This window comes from Molothrus aeneus, chromosome 13 (assembly GCF_037042795.1).
Source record: "Molothrus aeneus isolate 106 chromosome 13, BPBGC_Maene_1.0, whole genome shotgun sequence".
NCBI classification, from domain to species: Eukaryota; Metazoa; Chordata; class Aves; order Passeriformes; family Icteridae; genus Molothrus; species Molothrus aeneus.
This window is the reverse complement of record NC_089658.1, coordinates 8,300,077-8,316,758: the sequence shown is the minus strand read 5'-3', so window position 1 is coordinate 8,316,758 and position 16,682 is coordinate 8,300,077. Positions and strand designations below refer to the sequence as shown.

General features: G+C 43.9%; 1 protein-coding gene across 1 annotated transcript in view; it reads right to left on the bottom strand.

Moving 5' to 3' along the window:
- Positions 1 to 16,317, bottom strand: part of ATOSA (atos homolog A) — a 48,319-nt gene extending 32,002 nt beyond the window's left edge. Inside the window, exon 1 of the mRNA XM_066558566.1 lies at positions 16,153 to 16,317. Within this exon, the coding sequence (XP_066414663.1) occupies positions 16,153 to 16,168 (16 nt within the window). The 5' untranslated portion in view covers positions 16,169 to 16,317. The remainder of the gene's footprint in view (positions 1 to 16,152) is intronic.
- Positions 16,318 to 16,682: the final 365 nt, after the last annotated feature.

Genomic DNA, 16,682 nt, shown 5'->3' with positions numbered 1-16,682 from the left:
CCATGTGTTGCTAACAAGTAAATACTGTCTTTCACCCTCTGAGAGAATCTGAAATATATTTGTCTACTTGCTGCATACATGAAGAAAACAAAACTTACTTCTTCATTTCCAAGCATAGAATTTTGGAGTTAAAAGCATTTTACCTTATCTTTACTCTGCTATCTTCATTCAAATCTGCATAACCTAAAGAAAAATACTCTGAGTCTCATTCTAGGAAAGCAGGCCAGTCTTGTTGCTCCTCACTCATCATACCCTCAAGAAGAAAGTGGGAGGCTGTACAGTGACAAAAGGGAACAATGCATCTCACTGTTCCTAAAACTACTTCATAAAAAAACACACACAAAAAAAAACACCAAAAAAAACCCCCAAAATACCCAAAAAACCAAAACCCAGTACTATTAGGGGCAAGGAAGTGGCCTTCAGCAGGAAGCTGGAAGCCCTTGTTTCAGTCATTTAACAACCTAACATATGCTAAGAGCACTCTGTTCACAGGTACAGCTCAGATCCTCCAAAATTATAAAGTGGAAGAAAATTTTGAAAAATACTTATGTGGAATACAGAGAGTTGCAGGGCATCAGAAGACTAAGTCACACATCCCAATAACAAGACTATTTTCCAGGCTGGTCTGTCCTTCATGATGACAAGCAGACCAGCAGCCTGTTATATGCACAAATAATTTCAGAGCAGCAGAACATGGCTCAGAGACAGCACAGGCTGAGATGCCTTCTCAGACTAAAAAAAAGAGAGATTGGGTAGATACAACCACACATGCATAGGATAGATCTGATATAATACAAGGGTTTAGAGATCCAGAACAAGAACCCAGTGTCATTACTTCTGGCTCAAAAGAGAATGATGCAACTGAACAGTCTAGAAGTGCCTGAAAAGATTTTCCTCTTAGCATGTTCAGGAAAATTCTATATTACAGATATTTTTGACTTCACATGTGAAGGCTTGGAGAAACACATCCAGGGCAGCTTTCTGACTATCAGACCATATCAACTTGAGAGGTTTGCTTCAACTCCAACAAGAATGTGAACACTGATGGCATAACTAAGCTCAAGATAAATACAGTCCTGGGGAAGAACTATTAAGCACATTTTCTGCCTACATACAAGGCACCTACTAATGCCACTGAGCTGCAATTTTTTCTCCCCAAAATAACTGAAAAACAAGAAAATGAGAAACAAACCTAAGAGTGCAAATGCACTGGTAATAATAAAGCTTGTAAAGAGCATTAACAGGGAGAAGAGATAGAAACACTCAAGAATGCAATAATTTTATTTTAATGGACAAGACATTAAACATTATAGTATGCAGGTTAAGTAGGAGCTGATATTCCTATAACTTTATTACAACATCATGTCAGTTAGAAATCACACCTACAAGCTGAAAACTTCTGCAGCTCTGCTGCTAGAACAGAACTAAATATCAGGGTAATTAAAAAAGCACACAGGAGAAAAAGCACAGGACTTGCTAGGAAGTGTCCTCAGGTGAGGAATGCAGATTAAGAATTCCATTATTTTATCTGAAATACAGAAAAAGACAAAACAAAAAGCCCAGAGCAAACTATTTTCATAACATCTGACCTCTTCTACTGCAGCTTCTTTTTTGTATTCATCTTCTCTTTGTGCTACTTGATCTCCCAAAACTTTGATGTTACAAACCATTCATTGCCATCTAAGTGGTGGGTAATTTATCTTGTGGAACTTTGTCAGAACACGTCTGACCACCCAAAATCCTCCTCCTAGCTAGTAAGGCTACCTTCAGCTTCAGTAGGCTTCAGTATTTGCAGCCCCAATTATTGAGAGGGTGGGGTGGAAGGAGAGGCATAAGGCTAGCAGACCAAAGGCACAGACTGTACTTCTTCCTGAGAAATGCAAGGAGCTCTGAGAGATGAAATTGATGATGGTGGAGCACCATGAAGCTCCTCGGTTCATTTTTCCAATGTTATTAACCTTCACCTACAACGCCTGCCCTTAAGTGGTTAAACAGTAACCTGCAAAAGTAAAAAAGTTACAAAAGAGACAATATATGCTTCCCATCTAAAAAAAAATTCTGGGAGAGTGGCCAGGCCCATAAAATTGTTTTTAAATTTTATTTGGGAGGATAAATGAGGACATTACAACTCTCAAGCTGTGTAAAAGACTATACTTTAAAATGGACACCAGAGGCTACTATGGAATTTTGAATGCATAAAACAAAAGAACATTTTTGATAGTTTTAGAATTGAACTCTGTCACACAGCACAATTCAGCTATTTACAAGTTTCTATGCTGTAAGTCATGTTATTAAACTGTAATAGTTTTCTGGTACTCCAAATAATAAAACATTACATAGGGTCAAAACTGAAAGGCTTAACAGAATTTCAGCCAAGAATCCAGTTTGCCTCCCTCTTCCCTAATAATATGGCAATTTTCCACATAGCAAAATGGCAGACTCACATATTTAAAATTTAATCTATGTAATTATGAAATTTCACTTTGTCCTCTCAAAAATTCCTTACTACTTTACAAAGCAGTGCTTCAGTGATTCAAAGCCAATATTCCCACACAAAAAACCAAGAGTGCACTAGTGGAATCATTCCTCCTCCCGTGCCAGGAGGGGGTCATTCAATGTCAGCAAGCTCACTTAAATTAGAGCTCTTGCACTTTTCAGAGGAATATCAACAAGCTCTAGACACAGGATGAATATATATAAATGTATAAATACATATACAAGTACTTGGTCAGAGCAACATTCACATTTTTAAATAACAAGTTTGTATAAAAAGCAATAGATAATCCTCAATTCTGCACTGAGTTCAGTATAACATTAATTAGCTTTTTATACCATATAGTTGAGCAACCAGTACGATGCTAATTAAAAATACATATTTGTATTGCCCCCAAAGCTGACATATTTGCATCAGCTTCATTTGCCCCAAGACAAACAAGTAGTGGCAAAGGGCTAATAATGTTTCATGCATTGTTTCTAGCAGAAATCAAAATACTGTAATAGTTTCCTCCTGCTGGAGGGAAAAAAAAAAAGAGGAGAGAGAAACTTGACCTACATAACAAGGCACAGAAGAAACTCAGTTAAGCTTCAGGGTGTTTTTGGGAGGGGGAAGAGGTTGGTTTTTTTCTCATAACAATGAAGAGTCAAACAGTTACATATGGCTACACTAACTACAACTGTTAGCACATCTGACACTTAACTAGCGTCTCACTTTTAAGGTTTAAAAATCCTCCCCTCCTCTTCCAGGACATTTAATACTCTTGCCCTAACAAGCTAATGAATTAACCGAGTTAATTTTTAGGCTGTCCATTACTTTCCTTTAAGGGAACGTTAGAAAAGGAAAACGAAAAGCCAACCCCCAACTCAGAGAAATTCAGCCTTTCATAGGCTCAGTACACGGAAGGAAGAATGTCTGGTTTGGGTTTCTAAAGGAACTGTTTACAGACTCAGCCGGAGAGGCAAACTTTGCTACACTTCGGTATAGGTGGGTTTCGAATCACCTTTCTCAGACAAACACCGCCAATAGCTGCCGACTACCCTGAGTTACACAGCTTGAACTTGTTTCACGCCTTGAAGCCTGTCCGGGCCGGTGCCACCGGCCTTCCAGCCTCCCCCCGCCGCTCCGCCCGGCCCCTCCCCGGCACCCCGGGCCGTGCCGAGCCGTGCCGGGCCGTCCCGAGGCGCGGGGCTCGCTGCCGTACACACCTTCTCCGCTCGGCCCGGCGCTCCCGCAGCGAGCCCCGCAGCGCCGGCGCGGGCGGCTGGGTGCCCAGGGCATCCTCCACAAAGGAGGCAGAGTAGGGGCGCGCATAGCAACAGGGCCGGCCGCCGATTGGCCCCGCGGCCGAGCGCCGGCCCCTCGGCACGGCCCGGCCCGGCCCCCGCGCCCGCCCGCCCGGGCCAGGTGAGCGGGGCGGGCCCGCCGCACGCAAACCACCGGGGCCGCGCTCTCCAGCCGGGACCGGGCTGCGGGGAGGACGGCGGTGCCGACCCCGCGGAGGGGATGCCCAGGAGCCGCTCCCCTGCCCGGGCGCGCTGGCACCGCGCTCCCCGCAGCAGCAGCAGCGAGAGCAGCCGCTGCGTGTGTGTGTGTCTGTGCGCTGGCACTGCTCTCCCCGCAGCAGCCGCCGCTCTGTGTGTGTGTGTGTGTGTGTGTGTGTCTGTGCGCTGGCACTGCTCTCCCCGCAGCAGCAGCCGCTGTGTGTGTGTGTGTGTGTGTCTGTGCGCTGGCACCGCGCTGCCCGCAGCAGCAGCCGCTGTGTGTGTGTGTGTCTGTGCGCTGGCACTGCTCTCCCCGCAGCAGCCGCCGCTCTGTGTGTGTGTGTGTGCGCTGGCACTGCTCTCCCCGCAGCAGCAGCCGCTCTGTGTGTGTGTGTGTGTGCCTGTGCGCTGGCACCGCGCTGCCCGCAGCAGCAGCCGCTGTGTGTGTGTGTGTCTGTGCGCTGGCACCGCGCTGCCCGCAGCAGCAGCCGCTGTGTGTGTGTGTGTGTGTCTGTGCGCTGGCACTGCTCTCCCCGCAGCAGCCGCCGCTCTGTGTGTGTGTGTGTGTGTGTGTGTGTGTCTGTGCGCTGGCACTGCTCTCCCCGCAGCAGCAGCCGCTGTGTGTGTGTGTGTCTGTGCGCTGGCACTGCTCTCCCCGCAGCAGCAGCCGCTGTGTGTGTGTGTGTCTGTGCGCTGGCACTGCTCTCCCCGCAGCAGCAGCCGCTGTGTGTGTGTGTGTGTGTGTCTGTGCGCTGGCACTGCTCTCCCCGCAGCAGCAGCCGCTGTGTGTGTGTGTGTCTGTGCGCTGGCACCGCACACGCAATGTCCCCGCACAGTACCGCTCCGCAGAGCCAGCCCCAGCTGCGGGCTGTGAGGTGATGAATATTTACATCTGGAGCGGAAAAAGCTTGCCAGGCAGCACCAGCCAAGTTCCCACCGCTCTTTTTCCACGGCTCAGCCCAGTCAGGAGTGGCTCGGCCGCCTCACTCCTGTGACCCTCCCCGAGCACACAATGGGAGCAGGACCCAGCTCTCCTTGCACTACTGCAGCTCTTACTTCAGTGTTTGTAATGGGCACTTCTGAGGACTAATTTATGAGGTTGTTTCAAGAGGGTAGTCTCAAAACAACATGTGCTATTTTAGATATAGTCTAAACAATGTACTGGCTACGTTAAACAATTTCATCCAGCTCTGACATATTTACAAGTATTAAAGTCAGATGACAGTACCATATTAACATAATCAGTGCAAAAAACCTATCTCACTCCCAGCCTAACCACATCACAAAGCAAGACTAAAACCCTTGTTCTGTAATTAGCTACCATGAAACTATGAAAAGTCCAGATCAAACTAGACTACACAACCACCTTCAAAATCCAGTACCACTCACTAACCCATTCAAGAGCATGGAAAACATGCCACTTCACAAAATTACTTTTCCCCACTCACAGTTTACATACCAGTATAATTTAGCTGTGGTTGCAAGAAATCACAATCTACACAAAAATTTTAAGTAGACATTTTATCTGAGGAAGGTCCGATACCTCTTAGTAGTTGGCCCATTTAAAGATCCCACATACAGATAGTGCCTTACAGAGAGTTAAGATGCAAAAAAATACCATTTCATTAGTCACTGACATTCAAGCTTCCTGTATATTTTATTTTACCTGTCTGCTTTCCAAGTATTTTTCCTTCATGGAACATTTACTTCTACAAAAACAACTGTCGTTCGCACAGTCTGAAAAAGCAATTTCAGGTTTTCTTAATCAAGCAACTACCTAGCATTTGAGAAAAGTACTCAGATGATTTTCTATAAAACAGTTATTCAGTATCTACAGGAGGAACGGGAGGGGTAAGAGGAATATTTATCACATTAGTAAACATGGTATGTTTAGTTTTGCTAACAAGAGGCAGGAGCAAACGCCCGAGTCAATTCCCGCAGAGGCCAGCAGAGACAGCATTTGGGAGTCACCAGCTGTTTTTACAGGCCAGCTAACAATTTTTTAGTGATGAGCAGCTGTCTCTAGCTGATGGGCATACCTACCCACCACACTGCTCCTCAACAGTCTCCCCACACTGCACTACTGCACTGCAACCACAAAGATCCTTTTCACACCAGATATTCTTCAAGTACAGTAAAAGCAGGGCAGTTTGTTGACACTCCAGCTTTTAAGGTTACAGTCCTAAACTAGCTGTAGGTACACTGAGCTGAGCTCTGTGCCTGTTTGTGGATGAACAGCCCAGAAGTGAATGCGTCCAGCCAAATAACATGCTAAATTTATAAACTGCAATATTAGATATTCTACCAAAACAAAACCTACCTTGAAGGACATTACTCATTTATTGGATCTCTCATGCTCCCACAAATTCCAGAAGCACAAGATACTTTACATGAGAATATGGTAGCACACAGGACTTTATCCTAGGCTGCATACTTCACCACCATAAAGTCCCTGCACTTCAAATACTATTACCATGCTCGCTGTTCTCTGCAAAATGACAGGCAATAATCAAGATAACCAGACTGTATTTTAACCCACCTTCTGCCACAAATAAAATAACACTTCTAAAAATGAAAAAGGTGAGGTCTTCATAACTGTGGATTTTAACCCAACACTCTGGAAGTAAGCAGCCTTACACATTCCATAAAGCAGGAAATCAGAGCCAAGCATGGTTCATCTCAGTATCAAGTGAATTACACATCAATTCAGAAGCACTTGCCAATAGACATAATTGGCATCATCCCTACATTATAAAAAACACTCAACTTCAACCTTTGAAGGACCATGCCAAAGCACAGGTTGTCTAGTAATGAGCCAGTTCAGAAAAACACTCTAATTCAGGTGCCAGCCCTCCCTTGTGCAGGAAAAGCAAGGTGTGCATGTGACCCCTAAGGAGCAAAGCCTAAGTGACTCCATAGCACCTTATGTTTACACAGCCTAGTCATGGAGACAAGCTAAAAATAAAAATACACTTCTACTAACACATCCCTTCCTTGAAACAAACATTCTGGATTGAGTTACTAATTTGCAGAACACAAAACCACCAAGTGCTCTCATGTAGACTGCTTTATTCCCTTTCTCCCAGTACAGATGCTCAATTCCTCAGAACAAAGCTGAGGTCAGTTCTTGATGCTTGCAGTGCATGTTAAAGAGATGGTTAGACACACCACTCACACTCTGTGTATAGCTTTCCCCTTACTTATGCTCAAATTTCTTGAGTGAGAAAGGCTACATACAGTCCACAGTACACCTAGAGAAGCTGAAAGCATCAGATGCTAACATCCCACTATGATTTTTAAATCAAACAAAGATTAAAACCAAATAGCTGCTCAAATTTCATACTAGTAACTTACACAAGAATGAATTTTGCCAGTTTACTAAAAGTGTCCTAATACATTTATAAAAGGTCACTCCATCTTCTCAACATGAGGATGGGATGAAAGAACATACAATGCACCATCAAGCACCATAACTTTCATCTCTAGTGGATCCAAAATACTTTCTCATACAAAGTTGTTAATTCAGCAAGGCTCTCGTAGCAAACATCCAGAGGCAGCACAATAACAGCCAGTCATGACTGGCCTAAGTGCTTGGTGCAAGGTGAGCCAGGTGAGCATTCTAGCAGTTTTACATTGAACTTTGCCTTCAGACATTTCCAGCATTATCAACTATTCCTCCTGTTTCACCTGAACTAGCTATTTGGTTTTACTCCTCCACTTTTTACCAGCAAACTCCTCAGAGGGGTCCTCCACAGCTTGCTTGTGTTAGCATGGTGTAGGCAGTTACACCATGAGTACTACTGCTAGTACAGCTATGGCTGCATTACTCAAGGTCTATCCTCCAATTCTAGCTCTCCAGATACTTTGTTTCTCATGGTTTCCCCACAGTAAACAAAATTCCTCTGGTGAATCAAATAGTGCTTCAAAAGGAAGAAGCTGCTTCCCCCTCAGATTAAAACAAAGCAAAGTCATACTTTTCACTAAAAGGTAACTGAAGTGGGAAAACTTTCTATATATAGAAAATATACTTGAAGATAAATTTTAAAGACATTTACAGCAGAGAAAAAAGGGTTTTTACCTTTGAACAGCGTGAGTGTTGGTATCAATCCCTTTGACCTAACTGCATTCCCAGTCCATGCTGACCTTCACAATTTTGTCCCTGTGCAGCTCCTATTGATAGGAAACTCCTCCTCTTTTATTCCACATCAATGTAATATTTACTGAAGTTCTTCCCTTCTTAATGCAACTATTCTCTTCTAACTCTTCTCTCTTACCCTCAAATTCACTACTTAATGAAAATTTAAAAATAAAGAACAAGTAAATAAAAGTCTTGAAGATTCAGATCTAACATGCAAAGGAAATGCACCAGTGTATTGTGTACTTATGACTTTACAGAAAACTGCATATAAAAAAAGCATCAGCTCAACATATCAAAACTCCACTCTCTGTTAACACAGAAGTTATGGCAAGGAGCCATCACAGACACTTACTCAGATACTGCTCTTACAGACCCTCTCTGCACCCCCAAGCCTGCAAACAAAGCCTTCCACCAAACTTGCTGACCTGCCTGGAAGTGTGAGTTTGAGCCATGGTTTGTTTCACTGGCGTTGCTGGGCTGGTGCCCTGGCAGGGAATCAAGCAGAACAATACCTGGCAGGGGAGAAGGGCTTCCCATTGCTCTGAAAAAAAAGCAGGCTGACCACAGCAGCTCTTCCTGCACCTCTCCTTCTCCTTCCCTTGTCCCTCAGAAGAAACCAGCTGCCTCTCTACCACCTCCCATTGCTAACTGTACTGAGGATATGAAATAATACTTGCCACCTTCAATTTTACTGAAGTTCTGTGTCTCTTTTTGCCCTTCCTGCCCCCATTACACAAAACAAGTTGATACTTGCACAGCATCCTGAGAAAGAAGCTTGATTTGTTACAGCACAGAGAAGTGTGAAATATGTCCTAGAAATCCTGTAGGCTCATTAGTGGGCAAAAGGAATCCCTGCATACACAGCAAGCACCATTAAGAGGTTAAATTAGCACAAGCAGTCACCTGCTCATAGACTCCCTAAAGTAGTTCACTATCCAAAATGGACTTACTTAACAACCTGGTTCCCAAGGATCTTGATGGAAAAAAGATCACTAACTTGTGTAATGTAAAACAGATGACATTGCTCACGTGCAACCAGAGTCCCTATTTCAGATATATTCTCTCTTTTTTATGCCTCAGAAGAAAATCCAACTTGTTTTTTTCCTTGGAAAAAGCCAATGGGTTTGGGAAACGCACTGATCATTGCTAAGAGGAAAGCTTAGCTGCCCCATGGTTACTGGTACTACATACCTGCACAGAGAGACACTGCATGCCTGCCCATGAAAGAAAAGTGGTCAAACCAAAATAAATGTGTATGGGGGGGAAGAACTCCCCTTACTGCCCCTGAAAAAACAAAGTTGTTCAGAAGATTTCTCAGTGAGGCTGTTTTGTTTGCCTTTATTCATTATAAGGACTCTTAAAATCAGCACAGACATGAAATGCCATTAGTATTTCGTGTATGCAGAGTGCTCCCTCCCTGTGTGTTCAGCTGCCTGACACACAGCTCCCTCTCCAAATTATCCCCAAGAACATCCTCACACTACCCTATTACATCTTTGCATTTTGAGTCAATGGGATGTTGTAATACCATCCCAGACAGCAACTTGAACCAGCTTTGATCCCAAAGCTAGCATGAAAAATCACCAGCCAAAGAACTAGACAGGCCCATTTAACATAGAAGGAAATGTATTAGTACAAGTGAGTTGGTCTTGACTTGGTCAGATTAACTCTGAAATGTTAAGAAAAGATGGAGAATTTTCATGACTTACAATTCAATTATTCTGTTTACAAGTAGCCTTTGTAAAAAAAAAAACAAAAAACTCTTCCAATCTCAGTACACCTCTGATTGCAGAGCAAGAATAACTCACATGGCTTCAGCCATGTGCTTGTAGCTGTAGTCATGCCACCCTGCACGAGACCAGCAGAAAAAGGAATAGGTAACGAAAGTGAAGTCTTCCAAAGTCCAGCTACCTACCCAGGTCCAAGAGGCACTCTTCTGTATTTGCATTCATCATGAATTGACTACTTATACATGGAGTTTTAGTACTGGGTAGTACAAAGGTAACCATGCAACTGTACATGCACTTCTAAAACAATTTTAACTTAAAAACTGGCTTCTGTCTAAACATTAAATTTAAATGACCTGCAAAGACTGAATAATTTACCACTTCCTTGAAAGACAATGATGTGAGACACTTTCAAAAATCTAAAAAACATAGTTTATCAAGTATTACATTGGAATGGAGACAATAACTACCACTATATTTACAGTTAAACTGCAAGACCTTATGGACTAAAAGAATAGCTGGACTGTTACCTTAAACTCATTGCTGAAAAGATAAAAGGTTATGGCTATTTCTCCACCAGTAAATGGCTGCTATTAGTAGAAGTCCATCAAAATACCAAAGAAACATTTTACAAACAGTGAAGCAGACAGAGCAAGTTCTTTTAACAAATGTCATATAGCTGGTTTGTTCTCGTCAGTAACTCTGTTTTCACTGAAGACTTCTAATTTTAATAAGTAGAATTTCATTTGGCAGCAAACTCTTGTCTCTCATGAGAATCTGTATTTATAAATGTTAGCTTATTTTTAAAAACATTTAGAAGCTGGCAGACCTCAGATCCAATAATAATGTCAACACTGCCCTTAACAGCAAAGTCCAACCTAATATGTTTCACCCCAGGGATCTGAACTGACATGCCAGAGTTTCTCACTGCAGCAAGTAAAGAAAATGGTCAGAAGGGTCAGTTTATATATTCCAAGCCTATGGACTTGGCATATCCACAGTCCCCAAAATATCCACCTAAATGCCACTCCAGCAGCATCTCTTTTAGCAACAGCTAAAGGCAGCTAATATGGGCAACACCAACAAACTACAAAAAAATGGCAAAGTTGTTACCAGGATGGTTCTCTCTGAGAAACAGGTGTGCCATGAACTCTCACTGCTGAACAATGATAAAAGCATCCTTGCAATCTAAGAAATACTTTTACAACAAGAAGACTTGCCTTGCTGTCAATAGCTAGGTACGAATTGCAGAACAGGTAAGAAAACTAAGCTGGCATTTCATATTAAAACCTGAGATTTTCCATTCTATAACTAAATATACTTAAATTTTTTGGTGCCTAACATTTAAAAAAAGTTAAGCACCTAAAAGCTAAGAATTCTTCCAAGTTAAATATTTGAGGTAGAAATTTAATAAAAAGAGAGTTTATACTGCCATTTTTCAGGTGCAAGGACAGAACTGTATTGACATCATCTAGACTCCATCCTCAATTAAAAAACAAAGGCTTGTGTTCCTGTTCACTCATATCCTGTATCTATATGTTATCTGTTCTCAGGACAAATCTGCTCTCCCCAAAGATTAGAGCTGGACGGCCCATTAAAGGAACGTGAGTGCAGTACCTGTCAGCTTGCTTGGCTCGGTGGGGTTTTTACCCTGAGCAGTTCCAGGTGTTGTTTCTCTCTGAGAACAAGCAGGTTGTATCTGCCAGCCATGCAGGCAGGAGGAGCAGGCTCCCGGCACACGCAGCTGGCCACACGTGCCCTGTTTGCCCGGGGGCTTCCTGGGGCAGGCACAGCGTCAGCCCAGCTCATCAGCACCCAACCTGCACTTACCTGTGGCAACCCAGCCCCAGGCACTGCCCCAACGCCTCTGGAGTGACAGCTCCTCCAGCAGGAAGCAGCTCATTTCCACTTTATTACTTTGTTGACTGCCTGCATCATTCTGCCGTGGAAAACTTTAAATGCTTTGTGACATTTCACTGAGAAGATACTACAAAATTAAAGTGTCTGGATCATGGTTCAATATAGGACACTAAAACAACACTCATCCTTTTTCAATATATATTTTCACTTCCTAATCTGCATACTCTGTAGCACATTATCTTTGCTAAAGTTTTCCATAACATCTTCACCAGTTAATATAGGGCATATTTTATGCTTATAAAAACAAGGGCCTTACCCACATCTCCTAAATTAACAACCAACTCCACAACTGAACACACTGGTTCAGCTCACTTCCCCCGAGTCCCATGCCTCCTCATCCTTCCTCCTAAGAATCTAAATTCCATCAACTGTTCATTAATCTCTCCTCCAGCTTTCCCCACAGACAGATCCCAAAATGCCTCAGCAATGTTTCCCACAGGAGGCAGTAAACAGACTTTTGCTGAACCAAGAGTTACCTCTTTCCACACCAACCCACCAAGTAATGTGGCAGAAGTTCCTTAACCCAGTTACTACAAACAGACCCTGAGGCACATATCCAAGTTTGACTTGCAAAGAAGGAAGGAGAAGACAAAAAGCAATCTTCAGTCTGCTTGTTCCTCTCTGGTAGACAGAAAGTCATTTCTGTAAATTAGGATAATCTCAAGGAGGGAATTAATGCTTCAGAAAGTAAGAAAGGACTGCTTTTTGTTTAATTTGTACATGAAACCAAAATAGTTTCTACACAGAGAACACACATAGAGGAATAAACAAAGCAAGGCAATAAGAAAGTAAGAAAAGACTAAAATAAGGTGATAAAAACCAGCCAGCATGCATTTAGAGACAAACAAGCCTGTCCTTCTCCTTTAACTGATCATTCATGCAATGAGGGGGAGGGAGGAGGAAGGAGCAATAACTCCCAGCTATTTAGACTATAGCAAAACTTTTGATGTCTTGTAACATTTCCACAGTAAAATATGACTATAATGTAGATTCATCTAAACCACAAGATGTTTTCCAGTTGTGCACCAAGTGTACTCTAAGAGTACATAACAAGCCTTCTGAGTTTGGCAGCAAGCTATCACCCTGACATTATGCAATGTTTTCATTAATGCTGATGGTGAAACAGTGTGTTTATACAGTTTATGAACAAAGCTGAGCTGGAAAACTTTGCAAGCACTCTGCTACGAAGCCTTATTCTGTCTTCCAAACTCAATAAACTGCCGAACTGACCAGAAGTCATTAGAACGAAGTTCAATAGAAGCAAGAGCAAAGCTCTGTACTTGAGAAAGGAAACAGCAGTCCAAACATGCAGCACGAAGCAGCTGACTAGGCAGCTGTACTGCAGAAACCAAATCGTGATGATATCATGGATCAAAGCCAGGTAACCTGATATGTTGTTACTGCAGAAAGAAAAAAAACCCAAAAAACAACCAAAACTATCCCCAAACTCAAACATCACTCCAAAAACATTGTATGTAAGAAAGGGAGATAAATAATTCTTCTGCCTGGCACCAGTGGAGCCTCAGCTGAAGAACCATGACCACTGTATTTTAAGATGCCTCAACAGTTCAGTTTAAGCACAGGAAAGGTAAAGCTGAGCAGCAGCCACCAGTACTTGAGTTACTGTGTTCCCTATACCCAGTACAGACAGTTCTGGGAATGTGCTCAGAGCAGCCACCGTCCTCCCACACCCAAACCCCACCTGAGGGCCATGTCCTGAGTGATGCTCATGAGGTACATCCTGGGAGTGCCCCATGCCTTTGCCTGGCAAAGGAATAAGTCCACATTTTTACGTGCACTTTCGAAGCTCTCTTCCTGCTCTCCCTCACCCACAGAACTGCTCTGCAGGTTTGCCATGCAGAGCTCCATATTCCATCCCCTCCACACTGCTCTCACACATTACATATCTGTACCTGCAATTTTCCAACTTTCCCTCCTATACAGGGAGGGAAGTACCTCAGGGCCAAATTCCCATGTTTTGTTCATTTCTGTCCCTCCCTCTCACCTCCTTAAATTTAAACATTCTATAGCACTTCCCACTGATAAAACAGTTGTACATTTAGATCTCCTCTTTCGTCTCCTGCATGATCCATCTTTGCTGGGGATAACAAGAACCTTACTGGTAGTTCAGCAAAGGCTAAACCACACCTCTCCCAATGTGCCTGGGCATTAAAATCTTCAGTGCAGTGCCGAGTTAAATTCTAACAAGAACTGCATCCCTCTGCTCCAAATTGATTCTGATATAATTATTTGTAAGAACAACAAAAAAAAAAACCCAACACATTGCAAGCCTGTTTAAAGTCTGCTTCTTTATGCTTCACTTGGGGTGTGAACTTACAGTCTTCTCAGGATTTTGAGGCTCTGTAGAGCAGTGAAACCTGTGGCAAGCTGAGTGGTCTGCCTCTCTTCTGCCCTTTGCTATTAATCTGCGACAATTGGAAGCAGGTGACCGCACACTTGACTGCTTGTGTCCTGTGCTACAGCTGCTATGCAAAAAGCAGCACATGTAAACATTTGCATGATTCGTGCCTCCTAAGAGTCTCTGTGGGCTGCACATGGCATTTAGGCAGCACTTTCACAACCCCCTTTGTGCATGGTATTGCTCTGCTGTATTAGCACACAGTTAAGCTGGAGGGATCCACTAAAATGGCTGGAGATACCCTCCCACGTTTGGTAAGAACCATTATTTACTTCAAGACTTTTGTTAATTATCTTAGAACAATTTCAAGACATAACTTCTGAAGGATTTGGCCTAGTTCATGGTAAACACTTTACACTGTATAAGAATCTCAATTTATTATCTCCCAGCTTACAGGAAAAAAAAAAAAAGAAAAAAAACTCCCACAAAAAATACCCCAGTAACCTAATAACTTGCTCTCTGTACAAGTTTGGTTCCCTCCACACCAGGCTGGTTAAAAAAGGCATCTGATCACTTATCATACAGCAACTGAAAATGTTTGCAGTGTTCTAACTCCTTCTGCCTAAAAATTAAAGAAATGAATACACAAAGGTTATGTAGATGTTGAACTGCTAGATTAGAACATATTAAAGCTGCAAATATTGACTTGCGTTTTACCTGGCTATTTTGAAATGTAATTTCACCCTGAGAGTAAACAATTTTCAAACTTCAGTGTCTGGTATTAAAATCTAAAGATCCTACAAACAACCAGCCTTGCTGCAGTAGATGGTGTGAAGCTTTAAGCAGTTAAGAAACAAGGAAGAAAGCAATGAGAAAGGCCCATTTCAAAACCATAACACTTAAACCCCATTAATTTATGATTACTGTACTATCTGTGCTATCATCACACCATATAATCCTTGCAGCACATACAAACAAGAAATCCACCTGAGAGTGGTCATGTATGCAGTGTCGCTATTAGCAAACATGTCATTAACAAACCTAATTAAGATGTGTATGTCATGTAAGTGTTAGTATTTAATACACGAATATCTGAGCTATATAAAAGTGTTTCTCAAAACACCAAAGTGATTATAACAGAAATAGAACATGTTTTTAAACTGAAAGGAACCAGATAATCAATAGAATCATCAAAACTTTAGGAAACATGGATTATTGTTTTTAATTAACATTCGGAATACGACGATGAGCACTTCTAAGATTTTCTTAAAAAATATCTTGCTTTAACACGAATCAATTATCACTGCTCTGTGGATCAAAATAGAAGTCATGACATATTTCCAACTCTAGGGGCATCAGCAGCTGTTGCTATACGGCAAAAGAGCTCAAGTGTTATAAACATATACGTAGACTGCCGTCTTGATTTTTCTGTAAAACCAGATGTCAGTAATCCGATAAGGTGTAACCAAATAATCGTGAAAAATTTATATTTCACCATGCTTGTAAAGAAATATCTCCATTATAACTGGGGGAAAAAAGCACTGTCAGTTTATAAAACAACACAGATGTAAGTTATGGTTATTTTCAGGGTGTTTTTCAGCTATATTTGGATATTTCTGTACATCTGCTGGCTTTGTCTGTCGATGCCCGATTTGCCTTTGACCGACTCTCGGCTCAGCACTGCAGGACTGTGCTAACGAGCCGGCTGTGTCTGACACACGAACTGCAGCATTCCCACAGCAAAAGCACTTGGCTACGGCGTTTGTCTCCTTCCATCCAGCCGAGACAATGGGAAGCCGAAGGGCAGGCAGGACACGGGGCTGGAACCCCCCTTGGCGGGTCACCCTCCGCATCCCACTCCCACTGGCATTTCCCGAGCTGAGCCCGAGTACCTGGATTCCTTCCCACCCCCCAAAATGACAGGGGAGGGGGGCAAGGAAATAGAGCGATAACATCGAAGCCAACCACCGGGCTACTTCTAATCCTACAGACAAAACAAACAAAACGAAATGTACTGATAAGCCCTTTACCTCGTTCCGGCTTCATCTTCCCTGCTGCCTCAGCGAGGTCTGACAGGGCCGAGGTGCCGTGCCGCTGTCCCCGCGGAGCCGGGCTGTGGCTGCCCCGGCCGGCGGTGTCACTGTGGCCCCGGCAGCGGGCACGGCCGGCGGGAGGCGGCCCCGCCGCTACGGCAGCTGGGCCGGCGGGCGGGCGGGCTGGCGGCGGCCGGCCGGGGGAGGCTGCGCGCCGGCGGCCTCTGCCCGCGCCCGGCCAGGGTGTCCTTCCGTGACACGGCGCCGCGCGGGGCTATTTATAACCTGCCGGGGAAAAAAATCCCACAACAACAGACCTCAGCTCACCCCCGGCCGCGCCGGCTCTGAGTCACCGCGGCCCCGTGCGACGGCAGCCCCTGCCGGAGTCCCCTCCCTCCTGCCCGCCCGCCCGCCTGCCCCGAGGAAGGCAGCGAGCGGCCCCCCGCCCGCCCCGTCGGGGCCGCGGCCCCCGCCCCGTCACGGGCCGGCGGCTGGCGGCGGGGGGCTGCGCCGCACCTTCATCCCCG